Source organism: Rhinatrema bivittatum, chromosome 3, assembly GCF_901001135.1.
Source record: "Rhinatrema bivittatum chromosome 3, aRhiBiv1.1, whole genome shotgun sequence".
Taxonomy (NCBI): domain Eukaryota; kingdom Metazoa; phylum Chordata; class Amphibia; order Gymnophiona; family Rhinatrematidae; genus Rhinatrema; species Rhinatrema bivittatum.
Window position 1 is genome coordinate 112,008,431 of NC_042617.1, and position 14,308 is coordinate 112,022,738.

Genomic DNA, 14,308 nt, shown 5'->3' on the forward strand with positions numbered 1-14,308 from the left:
TGTGGAGGTAAGTTTAGTGGATTTGATGGAGGGGGTCCGGAGTGTTCCTTGGAGGGCAGGGCGAGTAGGTCTAGCAGAGGTACGAGGCAGCAGGGGAGGGTTGATCCAATGGGTATTTTCATTGTTGATGCTTTTGTGTATGATGGAGAGAACCTTATACAGGATTCGGTAATGTATTGGTAGCCAGTGGAGCTCGATAAGAGTTGGAGTGATGTGGTCATGTTTTCTGGAGTTAGTAAGAATGCGTGCTGAGGCATTCTGTAAGAGTTGTAATGGTTTGGTATATGTGACTGGGAGGCCAAGGAGGAGTGCATTACAGTAGTCTATTTTGGAGAAAATAATAGACTGTAATACTGTGCGAAAGTCTGTGAAGTAAAGAAGGGGTCTGAGTTTTTTTATAGTTTGTAATTTAAAAAAGCAGTCGCTTAGGATGGATTTAATGAATGGTTTGAACGAGAGCTGGTTGTCGATAAGGACACCCAGGCTGCGGTTGTGGACGGGGAATGACGTGGTGGCATAAGTGGGGGAAATGGAAGGTGGAGAATGTTTGATGGAAATGATGAGGACTTCAGGTTTTTGGGGGTTGAGAGCAAGGTCGGGTCTGTAAGTAGTTGGTTGATAGAGGTCAGGCATGATTCCCAGTTTTGAAGGGCGGTTTGGAGGGAATCAGTAAAGGGGAAAAGAATTTGGACGTCGTCTGCGTAGATAAAATGTATAAAGCCAAGATTGGTAAGGAGGGTGGTGAGGGGGAGCATGTAAATGTTAAATAGTGTGGAGGAAAGGGAGGAGCCCTGGGGAACACCTTGGTCAAGGCTAATTGGGTCGGATTCATTATTGTCAGAGGAGACGATGTAGTGATGGCAATGCTATCAATTCTCTTCAATCCAGGAGACAAGGTTTGGTTGTCAACCCAGCACCTCAGACTAACTGCTCTCCTCTCAGTTTGCTCCTCGCTACATGGGTCCATACCCAGTTTTTCAACGTATTGGCGAAGTCACCTACCGTCTGAAGCTACCACCTGGTCTTATTGTTTCCATAACGCATGCCTCGTTTCATTTTTTGAAACCATGTATACTCAGCGAATTGTCTTCCATATCTCAAGATCCACCTGTCATCATTGCAGAAGACGACTTGAAATTTAAATCTAAGAGATACTGGATGTTCGTATATGAGGCAAGATTTTGAATAACTTTGAAGATGGGAAGGTTCCGGCCCCGAAGTACACTCTTGGGAGTCTCACACCAATATCCTGGATAAAGAGATGCTTTTTCAATTCCATCTCGTGCATCCTTCAAAACCCAAGCCTGGTACCCGAAGAGGAGATCACCCTTTGAAGGGGGGTACTGTTGTGTCCGTTGCAGTCTGACGTCTCTGCTCCACCCACCTTACCTCGTTGGCGACTCCCTCCGGGGTTGATGGAAGGCTAGCTGCTGCGGCGACTCCAGGCCGTCCTCCTCCGGCGTTCCCAGACTGGCTTGATGCTGTAAGCCGCTATGTTGACCAGATGCCTAAGGGCGCACGCGCGCGCGTGACCCGACCGATGTACCGGCGTTGGTGCGAACCTCAGGGGCATCCCCCTGAGATGACGTCATCAGCTCCAGGTATTTAAGGTCTCAGTTTTCGCTAACAAGACGAGTTAGCAAGGGGATTCGCTACCTCCGGGTATCGTTGCGGATTGGATTCGCTCTCCGCAAACCTAGCTACTCTGCCTCCTCAGACTTCACTAGAGGTACCCGCTCCTCGGGGGCCTCGCTCTCTCTTTTCCTTTTCAGGTCACAGTCCAGAAACGGTACTCGCTCCTCGAGGGCCCACATCCCGGACCAGCTCCTGAATATCACTTCTGCTAAGAAGTCATCACTGCTTACAACATTAGTGAGTTTCCATCTATCTCTCAGAGCCTTCCCTGGGACCAGGTACTCGCTCCTTGAGGGCCTATTGCATTCCAACTCCTGGGCTGCCTCAAGAGACTATGGTGTGAGTGTTATCACCAAGGACTTGTTCCAGAACTCTGCATATCCTATCTACTCACTTTCTTAGTTTCTCTACAGCTCAGCCACCTTGGGATCGCTGTTCCAATACCTGAGGGATTACAGCTCAGCTGGGCGCTTCCATCTCACTACTGCCACTTTTGATGGTTTAATATATTGCTTACTAAAAAGTCTTTGTTGCTTATAACATCAGTGACTTCCTATCTATCTCTCAGAGCTTTCCCTGGAACCAGGTACTCGCTCCTCGAGGGCCTAATGCATACCAACTCCTGGGCTGCCTCAAGAGACTACTGTGTGAGTGTTACCATCAAGGACTTGTTCCTGAACTCTGCATGTCTTGCCTACTCACTTTCTTAGTTTCTCTACATCTCAGCCACCTTGGGATCGCTGTTCCAGTACCTGAGGAACTACCGCCCAGCTGGGCGCTTCCAGCTCACTACTGCCACCTCTGGTGGTTTAATATATTGTCTAATAAAAGAACTAGGGTGTGTCTGTCTCCTACACTAAGCCTGACCAGTGGTCCCTCTCGGGAGCTCCCCCAAGGGCGTGGTCACCTGCTACTGGTCCAAGGATCCACCCACAACTATTCTAAATAATAACAGATTGCTATCTCCAGCAACTCCGTTAATAACAGATTGCTATATCTCAGCTTAACAACAGAGCTCTAGTAACAGATTGCTAATTCCCAGCTTTAACAACAGAGCTTTAATAACAATGACCCAGTATAATTGGAACCTATGAAAGCAAGTTGAAGAACTTGCAGAGCATCTCCCACAAAAGCAGCAGGAGTCGTTTTCAGCTAACACGCAACAAGATCTCAAAGCGGGAAAACACGAGGTGAGATCCACCTACGATGTCTTCGAGACCGCTGCCAGGGTGGCTGCCATGGGCATCGGTGCCCATAAGATGGCCTGGCTCCGTGCTTCCGACCTATGGCCAGAGGTCCAGGAGAAGTTGGCTGACCTCCCCTGTACAGAGAGAACCTTTTTGGGGACAAGATCAGAGATGCAGTAGCCCAGTTGAAAGATCATGATGAAACCCTTCAACAGCTATCTGCCAGTGCTTCGGATCCACAGTCCTCCATACGGAAACCTTCCCGACCCAGTTCTAGGAGGTCTTTCTATAGGCAGCGGAAATGTTATCCCCCTGCCTCCCGGACTTGCATGCCCTGTACTGCTTCCAGGAGCCGCTCCCATCAACAGAGAACTCCTAGACCCCAGCCGGCATTTGAGGCAAAGATTATGCAAAGGTCTACCCTGTTTACATTTCTTAAATGGACTTATCTTCCTCAGATTTCCAAAATTACTGGTGATGTTAAGAGAGAACTGATTTCCCGACCATTCGCTGAGCGGGCGCTAGAGACTTGTGCATGGGGACTCTAGCATGAGAAGGCCTGCACATTCTTATAGAGCAAAATTGAACTTTCTGGACTTTGAGAGAAAAATAATCTGATTCGGTGCCGTCAGATGATGTCATGCATCTTGTGTGTCTGTTTAGTGTGCTCAGCTCTGGATTAACCATTAAGCAAAATAAGCACATGCTTAGGCACCAAGTGAAGGGGGATACCACAGAGTGTTGAAAATTTGCATTTTTTTCTGTTCCCTCTAGTAGTAAGTAAATAATTTGCTTATGTTGCTTACTGATATTTAGTGTTAAATAAATACACTTAAAAAAAAGTTTATATTTAATATAATTGTGGGATCTGGCCTGGAAGAAAACTGAATTTTTAATCTCTTATTTCACCTTCAGCACTTATTAAGTCTTAATGTCTTGCCAGTTAAACAATGGGAGGGTTGAGGGGATACCATTGTTGGGCTGTGCTTAGGGTATCAGTTGGCCTTAATCTGACCCTGGTTGTGCTTGTCCATGAAGAATGAGTCAGAAAGGATGCAGCAGTTGGAGGAAAAGGACAATAGAGCTAGATATCTTTCGTGGTGAGGGGGGATGGAGGGTTGAGAAGGGGGCAATAGAAGGGAGAGATAAGGAGAGGAAAATCTGGGGTAATGAGAACTGGAGAGGGTGAAAGGGGATGAAATCTAGCTATGAGTAAATAGAGATGTAGAAAAAGGAGATGAAAGGAAAAGATGTAGGGGAGGAAGTGAAGCAAACAGAAGGAGAAACAGGAAACAAAAAATGAAAAGGAGACTCTGGAAAAGGAAAATGGAGAAGAGGAAGGCACTGAAAGGAGAAAGAAACACCAAGGCCAATCTGATTAGAAAAAATAAAATGCCCAGACAACAGCTTTCCAAAATGTGCATCCCTGTTGTTGAATTTTGAACAGTACAGGAGGAAGTGCATTTCTGTTTTTCTTTCTCCAGAGTTGCACTATTGCAGAGTCTGGCTTATTTGGGGTTCCAGTTCAGTTTTTGTTTACATATTTCTGTTTCTAATTTGTAGTCTCTTATTCTGTATTAGGAGAGAGTCTTTCTGTGTTCTCTGTGTGTGACAGATGTGAGGTATTTTACTAGTGAAGGGATCTGTAAGTCTGACTTCTGTTTTCCCAGTAGGAAGTGAATTAGATGGTAACTTTCATAGTGGTACATGGGCGTATATGTGAGCACATTCATTGGCCCGTGCCCAGAGACATATAACATACGCGCATATATGCATGCAATGTTATAAAATAGCCTGATCTCGCGCATATGTGTGCACAATTTTAAGTGGGCATGGGCCTGTGAGTGCAAATACTGTTTCTATCAAGTGGGAGACATTTAAAAGACATGCACGCCAATGCCAGTGCCTGTTTTCCTAGTTCATTCCCAGTTCACCCAGTTAAAGGATAGAACTTCCAAACCTCCCTAGTTTAATACCTTTCTTTCCCCCCTGTTAGACCTGACCCTTAAAATCCTGATTTGTCTAGATTTTTTTGTTGTATAAGTTACACCTCATCCATAGCAGACGTAAAGTTATGCAGCAGGAGACCCTGGTGTGTGCCAATGCGCATAAATAGTTACATGCTAATTTCAAATGTAAATCCAGGAACACACACATTCCACCCATACCATGCCTATACCCCACCCCTTTTCATAAACTTTTCATTTGTGCGGATAGCAGCAAGTACATGTGTATCCAGCCAGCTTTTAAAATCAGCTTGCTGCATGCCATTCCAACATATTCGTGCATCCCCTAATTTTGGCACACATTGGGCTTTTAAAATTCTTTTAGTGTTCAAGGACCCAGTGCTGCCTTTCATAGGTAGGATTTTTGCTGTTTAGGTCCTAGGAGTCAGTGCTGTTTTGGTGTGGCAAGTTTGCAACATAGGTTTGAAATTTGTGTTTTATTTTATTAGGCTTTTTGTTTTTTTCCAAAGTGTCTGGCAGTGGACAGTTTTTGTTGCTTTTATTGAGGTGATGCCAGAATTTATATATCATATATATTGAGAGAATGCCTAAAGGGAAGGGGGAGAAGAGGGAGACAATACCTGGAGGGAGGGGAGGTGGCAGAAGGGATAACAGTACCTGGAGGAAGGGAGAGGAGGGAGAGAATGTTTGGAGGCAGATGGAGGAAGAATGTATGGAGGAGGGCACCATCAACAATTTTCACCCAGGGCTCAATTTATCCTAAAGCTGACCCTGCTTTCCCTGCTCTCCATTTCACAGTGTCCTTAATCTGCCTCTTAATCTTCCATCTTCTATTTTCCACATCATCTCCTTCTGTGTCTCATTCCTAACGTCCCTTCCTAGCCCCCATCTCTCCTTTTTCTATATTTCCCTTTATCTCACCTGCACTGCCTCATCAAGGCACCTTCTCCCATTTCTTCTTCTCTGTGCCTCTCTCCCTGTCCTGCCCTTTTCCTTTCCTTCCCCTTTTCTCTCTTTCTCCATCCCTCTTCTATCTCTCTTCCTCCGCTTCTAAACTTCTTCTCACCCTTGGTACAGATAGCACAGGCACAGGCCTGTGCTCGGAGACAATCACTGTGACCTCTATCTCATTATATCCAACCCTGTACCTGTTTATAGCCCAGAAGTTCTACATTTTTCTTTGTATCATACAGTAGGGATGTGAATCGTTTTAGGACGATTAAAATTATCGTCCGATAATTTTAATATCGTCTTAAACCGTTATGGAACACAATACAATACAGATTCTAACGATTTATCGTTATAAATCGTTAGAATCGTGAGCCGGCACACTAAAACCCCCTAAAACCCACCCCCGACCCTTTAAATTAAATCCCCCACCCTCCCGAACCCCCCCCCCCCAATAACTTAAATAACCTGCGGGTCCAGCGGCGGTCCGGAACGGCAGCGGTCCGGAACGGGCTCCTGCTCCTGAATCTTGTCGTCTTCAGCCGGCGCCATTTTCCAAAATGGCGCCGAAAAATGGCGGCGGCCATAGACGAAAAAGATTGGACGGCAGGAGGTCCTTCCGGACCCCCGCTGGACTTTTGGCAAGTCTCGTGGGGGTCAGGAGGCCCCCCACAAGCTGGCCAAAAGTTCCTGGAGGTCCAGCGGGGGTCAGGGAGCGATTTCCCGCCGCGAATCGTTTTCGTACGGAAAATGGCGCCGGCAGGAGATCGACTGCAGGAGGTCGTTCAGCGAGGGTTCCGGCGCCTCGCTGAACGACCTCCTGCAGTCGATCTCCTGCCGGCGCCATTTTCCGTACGAAAACGATTCGCGGCGGGAAATCGCTCCCTGACCCCCGCTGGACCTCCAGGAACTTTTGGCCAGCTTGTGGGGGGCCTCCTGACCCCCACGAGACTTGCCAAAAGTCCAGCGGGGGTCCGGAAGGACCTCCTGCCGTCCAATCTTTTTCGTCTATGGCCGCCGCCATTTTTCGGCGCCATTTTGGAAAATGGCGCCGGCTGAAGACGACAAGATTCAGGAGCAGGAGCCCGTTCCGGACCGCTGCCGTTCCGGACCGCTGCTGGACCCGCAGGTTATTTAAGTTATTTGGGGGGGGTTCGGGAGGGTGGGGGATTTAATTTAAAGGGTCGGGGGTGGGTTTTAGGGGGTTTTAATGTGCCGGTTTTTCGATTTTTCGATTTTTCGATTTTTAACGATTTTTAACGATTTTTCACGATATTTTACCCCCCCCAAACGGCAACAATACGATTCCCTCCCCCTCCCAGCCGAAATCGATCGTTAAGACGATCGAGGACACGATTCACATCCCTATCATACAGTTCAATATGGTGGCATACTGTTAAATGCAACACAGTGATGATATTGGTACAAAAATGTCAGCATTATGTTTTTGTAAAACCAAAACATCATGCAGAATATATTTCTTAGAATCTACTTCTCACAATGAGATTTGAGAAACAATGGCTATTAAATACAAAGAACACAAAAGCCCAGTGACATGAAAGAGATGATGACTAAATTGTGTCAAACACACTGGAAAAGTGACAGCCTAAACTCTGAAAGGAGAAGAATGCTATGGATTGTCAAAAAGAACCCGGCCACTCTAGCCTTCAGCTCCCAATTATGTCAAGGCTTTTTTACTGCACTCTCAACTTACTAGCAAACCCTAGATCCAAGCAGTGTCCAAAACAGCTTTTTTCCATCTCTGCCAAATCTGCCCCTCCTGGCTGACAACACCTTGGCAATTGTTGTCCAAGCTTCGGTAATCTCCTGCTTGGACTAATGTAATTCCCTAAACTGCCGCTGCCTGCAGTTTATACAAAATGCTGTAGCTTGCATGATAACGAAGGGAAACAAATTTGACCACATAACTCCGTCCTAAAACCCCTATATTGGCACCTAACATAACTCATTAAATTCAAACTCTTAATCCTAGCCTATAAAACACTCAAAGGCCTGGCCCCAACTTTCCTCAGGATATCTCTCACTCTCTATATACCTATTTGCATGTCTCATGGTGCCATCCCCAAGAACAATGAGCCTCATCAATACCAGGAACAAAACCTTTTGCAAGTTAAGTGGAACTCCCTACTTCCCCACATCAGACTCACCCCATACCTTCTAACCTTTGCAAAATTGGTAAAATCTTGGCTCTTCAAAGCAGCAATTGGTGTGAACCAATGACACAAATCCTCTTAATGACTTTGTATATAGCCCCTTAAACTGTATTGCACTATTTATACTTAGATAGTATTACACTATTTGTATGATGTACCTTACTTGGGCAATGTTATTTAACTACTGTATTCTGTTAAACCAACTAATTATCTATATTTAATGAGCATGTTACACTATATTGACAATTCTATCTGTAACACACTTTGAACTCTCTGGCTGGAAAGGAATGTCATAAATAAACAATAATGCTGATGAGGAAAGTGACACATTGAACTTCTCTAATATAGTATTCAGCTATATCCAGCTAAGTATCTTGTTACTTAAACAGATATAACATATCTGTCTAAGTTACAAGGGATATTAGTGGCATGGCTATGCCACTGAATATCCACACACAAAATGCTATTTAGCTGGAAAGTTAGTCCAGCTCTATGGCTGGTTTAACCTATCCGATTAACTTAATCGGATAAGAGTGAATATCACTACTTATTGGCTTAAGTTATCTGGATAAGTAGCATCGTGTTGATCCACCCATTGCTTGCCCACTTTTTATGCGGCTATAAGATAGCCAGATAAATGACTTATCTGGCTATCTAGCAGGCCACTGAATATACCTGGATATTTAGCAGCTGGCTAGATAGCCAGATAAGTCGTACCTATCCGGCTATTGAACGCTGAATGTGCTTTGAATATGTACAACCCCATACCTGGCTGCAACAGCTGAAACTGCTCGAGCAGAATTCTTTGCTCTTGTAATGTTGCTTCCTCTCATGGGAGGTACTGTGGGCTTTGGAGTCACTGCAGTAGGTGATCCTCTAGCAGGAGCTGGTCCTTTCCCTCTTACTGTTCCTTGGGCTTTTGATGCTGCTGCTTCATGTTCCTTGGATGTTTTCTGAGCTTTCTCCTCTTCAGCTGCCTTCCAGTCTTGCCACCACTTCTGATCTGAATTGATTAGAGGCTAGTGATCAGACTGAAAGACTATACTACAAATATGGATTCACAAAACAAACGACAGAAAGCAGATGGGGGACAAAGATCCTCAAATTCACCAACCTTGGTATACAGTTCTGTTGTATGTGTTGTCTAACATGTCATGCCACCAACACATGGATTTAAGAATAAAATACTAATGTTGTTGCCACAGCATGACAGCAGCAAAAAGCTGCACTGCTGCAAGTTTACAGTGGTTGTTCCTGTGTTTGAGGTCTCATAAGGCTCATGACTCCTTCCCCGGGGCTGTGAATGCTGCCTCCACTGTAACTCCAGCTCCAGCTGACCTGAGCAGTAGACTACCAGACTCTAGGATCATAACAGGGGATCATTTACATGGCAGTGCAGAGCACCTGCCACTGGGTCAGAACAAGGAGACAATATTTCTGTGGAATTTGAATGGTTCCACTGGGTCACATTCCATAATCTTAGGATTTCTAAGTATTGGCTTGACAACCTTTTCCTGCAAACCCCTAGCAGTGGCATTTGTTCCATCACACATCTTTATACCACGTTTGCCCTTTTTGTGCTGGCACTGCTGAGATAATACTGAAGCAAACAAGAATGCTTGCACAACAATGCCTCAAGAATTCATCAAAAGGTTATAGGCTTTGACTTAGGTGCTTGGTTTAAATATTCACTTACTAGTTATTTCCTGTTTAACTGGTCCTTTGGTGGGCATGTTTTCCAGACTAATACTGGCATTGAAGCTAATTCTTGCATCCTGAAGTGCACACAGTGCATTTTCAGACTGGGGGTTATTGTCATACTGGGCAAGCTGGGCCAGCCCCAAGAGGTAGAGTGCAGTACTGTTACAAGGAGAAGCGAGTACTCCCAGCTGACAAACCTGAAGGAAAAAAAGGATGAATCTTTAATAACTATTGTTTACATTTGTACAATTTTTTATTATGCATGTATATTTAGTAAACTGCTGCGATCTATGGAGGACACAGTAAAGAAATGTGTTTGAATAAATAAATAAATTAGCCACGACGGCAAAATTTATGAATGCTACCAATCCTGAAGAAGTTTGTCTAGTAGAACTTATGAAGAGTGTGAAACAAAGTTATATATATATATTTCAGAGTAGTGTAAAATAAATGTGGGTTGTTAACTGTTGTAAAAAAAAAAAAAAAAAAAGATGTTCCTAAGTTCTCATATGATTAAAGATTTCATATGATTAAAGAATCATATGATTGTTCTTTCTTTCAGCAAAAGCACTATGCAGAGATCTCAATGGCGCTCTCTAATGTCACCTTAGAGGTGCAGCCCACAGCAGTGCACCTAGTCTCTAACATTCAGGCTAATGCAATAAAGTGCATGTAAAAACGTACGTCCAAACTGAACGCATGCTATTTGAACACGCGCACAATCACCTCTCCAGGGCGCTCGATGCAATAGGCAAATGAGCCACCATGCTAAAAAAGATACACTAGGGCTAAATTGTGCATCCCTAGCACGTCCATGGCATCAGGCCACGTGTTACGAAAACAGATGCTCAATTAATGGGCGTCCATTTTCCTAACCTGACCGCCAGCATGATTTTTTTTTTTCATGCTGCTTCCCTTGGTTCCTCCTACTTAGCATTGGAACCCTGGGGCTGCTGTTAAGTTTTCTGTGTTAAAACGTATGCATCTGTCACACGGTGATTTTTTGCATTGGGGGAAGTAGCTAATAGCCTCATCTACATGCATTTACATGTGATGAGCTCTATTAGCACGCATTTTGGATGCGCTAATCCCCTTATTGCATCGTGTTAGCCTAGCGCGTCCAAAACGTACGTCCAAGCACTCGTTAACCTGTTTGCTAGGCTCAGCGCACAATATTGCATCAGCCTGTCTTAATACTCTTGGTGCTGAACGGGAAAATAATTTATTTTTGTGCTTCTTCTTAGGTAAGGAAATTGGGGTAGGTCCATCCTTATCTTGTTAACAGGTAATGTTAATTGAATTATTTGCCAGTGATGAGTAGAAGGGAGCTTTCCTTTTATTGTCCCCAAAGTGAAACTGTTCTTCCTGATTAAAGCCCTGACTGCTAGAAGAAGGCGAAGGGCATCTTTTTCTGTTCTGTAGAGTAAACCTTAGCTGGTCTGATCACATGGGGTTATTGATCTACTGTTCTTCTGAGAAATAAAAATTACTTCTGAGATCTCGGTCTTGTCTAGAAGAAAGCAGGTTTGGCATATGTAAAGCTGCCAAATAGCTCAGGACTTAGTTTTTGACAGCCTTTCTTAATGCATTTTGGCACCTGCTCAAATGGAGAAAGCAGGACTATAAGTACCAAAATGCACTGAATGTAAGTTTGAAAACCATTAATGGACAAATAGTTTTCCTCAGAAACTGTGTCTGGCTGGAAGAGAATATCAGTGATTTAGCTACAAGGGGCCCTGGTATCCCAAAAATGGAGAGTTCATAGATGTCAAAGGGTAAACAGTACATCTGCAGCAAGGCAGGATGGAGAAACTGACATAAAGTGAAAGTGATTGTTGGAATATGTGATAATGACAGACAACATAAGGGAGCAAGTTTTAAATGTATAAATATAAATGGGAATATGTGAAGGAGAAAAGACACAATTCTGTATGTGCACGACAGACTGTGAAAGAGACTGTTTTGTGTGTGTGACCTAGCTGCTGCATATGAATATAAATATGTATGAGAGAGAGAGTGTGTGACTGTGCCTGAATCTATGACTATAGGGCTGATGTAATAAGGGGCACTAGCTTTAGCGCAGGTTTTTACTTCTGTTTAGTGTGCATTTTTCAGGAGTAAGTTAACTCTGTTATATAACATGGGTTTTAACTCCTAAAAAATATGTGGTAACACAGGAGTACATACCCACACTAACATTAGCATGTGTGCATGCAAAAAAAAGGCATTAGCTATTTCTCAGCAATTCAGGAAGATGCTTTAAAGGGAAGACATCTTAAAGAACATTTTCTTAACGCTGGAAAGTTTCAGCTTTTTTATTCAATGCAGAAAATAAGGAACATTTACAAACATATCCAGGTACTGTGTTTCTTAAGCACTTTGAAGGCAAATACAACTTGCATACCAGTGTTTACTCCCTCCCATTTGACTTCCTCCCACTTCACCCCAAATAAAGAAAACTGGAAAAGAATAACAAAGCATAAGCATACAGGTACATTCAAGTAGACAATTGTGCTTGTGCAGAGAACTGTTTCATATTCCACTATTAAGAACTAAACTTCCCGCTGAAGGGACCAATGTTTGAATATATGCTCCCCAAATTGCCAAAAATAAAATACGGCATTTGAAGGTATACCTAGAAGCCATAAGTTCCATTTGCATCATATCACGTAGTAGATTTCACCACTGCCAAAAAGAAGGCACAGCCTTACTCCTCCAATTCAAAGGAATAGTTTTCTTGCCAATAGCATAGGTTTTCTGTATAAACAATTGATCTCCTCGCATCTTAAAAAACAGCAGGGAAAATTGTCCAAATAATAAGGTCTTTGGGGAGTTTGGAATAACATATTCCATGATTCTTGACATGTAGCTGGATATTTATTTATTTATCGATTTATTTATTTAAGACGTTTTATATACCGAACAAATTGTATACACCTCAAGTCGGTTTACATACTTTACCAGGCAGTCTTTAACGACATGTCCATAAAATTCATTCAAAAAATAAAAATAACACTGCGTCCATTAAAACCTAAAATAATAAAAATAAAATATAAATAAGCCTAAAAACATGGAAAAACCATATCCTAATTATTTTACAAAATAATAAAATACATAAAATTCAATCAAATCAACTAAAATAGGGTATAAATCTCTACATTGTATATGGTGCAAAAATCCGTCAGAGAATCATACTATATTGCTAAAAGCCGGTTCACACAGACATGTTTTTATCTGCTTTTTGAAATGCTGGATATTATCCTCTAGCCTTAACTCGAGTGGAAGAGTATTCCAAAGTTTCGGCCCGGCTATAGAAAGGGTATCTGACCAATAAGAGGAGGAAGGACATCAAATATTCTAACAATGTCTATAAAGTTCCAAGAATGGTTTTTATTGTAGATAAGCAAGCAAATTGTCTCCCCATTCACTTAACCTTTGATTCCTGACCTGTAAACTCCTTTATGCAATTGCTTTACAAAGATTTCTGAATCAAGTAGTTCTCTATAAATTTATTGATCATCTTGACACTTTTGGGCTCTTTTGGGGATTTAATTCTCTCTGACTACTAACTTTATTTTGATCTGGGTTTCTTACAATTCATGGGCTCCCTCCCGATGCAGTCTTTTCAAAACACTGCCCATGTTGGGGGACTATTGATGTAAACTATTGGCTTGATGCTGACAATTTGAACTTTTCTGCTTGCTTTAATACAATAAAAACAGTTCTTGGAACTTGATGGGCATTGTAGAATATTTAATGTCCTTCCTCTTTTTATTGGTTATTCATCTTTGATGGTTGGACTATTATTATTATTTGCTTATTGCTGGATATCTGACACCACAACATCTGACTTATCAAGCGAGCCCAATTTGGGATGTAAACATAGCACCATTCTATTACAAAAAATGTAGTGCAAGGTGGATATCACTAGGGCTTCTAGTTCACTGACAATGAAGTGCCTACCCCCAAAAATATGACCTTCCGGATCAGGTACCTGATCTTACAAACGTTCAGAGTCTCAAGGGGGCTTTTATCAGTTGGGTAAGTGCTACACTGTGGTCCCAAGACACAAGCTTAAAACAAAGCAAGCCGCTCATTCATCTGACATGTAGCGGCTATAAAGAAATGGGGTTTCCTTCTACAGCAGGGGTGGGCAAGTCCGGTCCTCGAGGGCTGCAAACCAGTCGGGTTTTCAGGATACCCCTAATGAATATGCATGAAATAGATTTGCATACAACTGAGGCAGTGTGTATGCAGGTCTCTCTCAAGCATATTCATTAAGGATATCCTGAAAACCCGACTGGTTTGCAGCCCTCGAGGACCAGAATTGCCCACCCCTGTTCTACAGGCTGGTGATAAATGCCAATAGCATTTGTCCAGACTGAGAGATGTGGAAGCTATTCAAGCAGTTTCTGTGTGAGACATGAGAAGGGATCTAGGGCTTTGCTTTTAAACCAGAAGGTACAGCTCCTCCATTTTTTTCACCCAGCAGCTTCCTCCTGTTTCTTTGTACTTCCAGTTCAACTGGAACTAGGGCCAAGATTTGGCTCTATGAGCCATCATTTATTTATTTTATTTATATTCACCATGTACATAATATTCTGTACTTTAAGAAGGTGCTTGTCAGCACGTTTCCAAACAAAGATATGAATCAGAATTTCAGTTAGAACAAGTATAAATTTATTATTTCATATCT

General features: G+C 43.0%; 1 protein-coding gene across 5 annotated transcripts in view; it reads right to left on the reverse strand.

Moving 5' to 3' along the window:
* LOC115087006 overlaps positions 1-14,308 on the reverse strand; it is a 326,242-nt gene that overhangs the window by 64,038 nt on the left and 247,896 nt on the right. For all 5 annotated transcript variants that reach the window (XM_029593593.1, XM_029593595.1, XM_029593598.1 and 2 more), the window contains 2 exons: positions 9,608-9,809; positions 8,680-8,914 (listed from right to left, as the gene is read on the reverse strand). In XM_029593593.1, the coding sequence (XP_029449453.1) occupies positions 8,680-8,914; positions 9,608-9,809 (437 nt within the window). The remainder of the gene's footprint in view (positions 1-8,679; positions 8,915-9,607; positions 9,810-14,308) is intronic.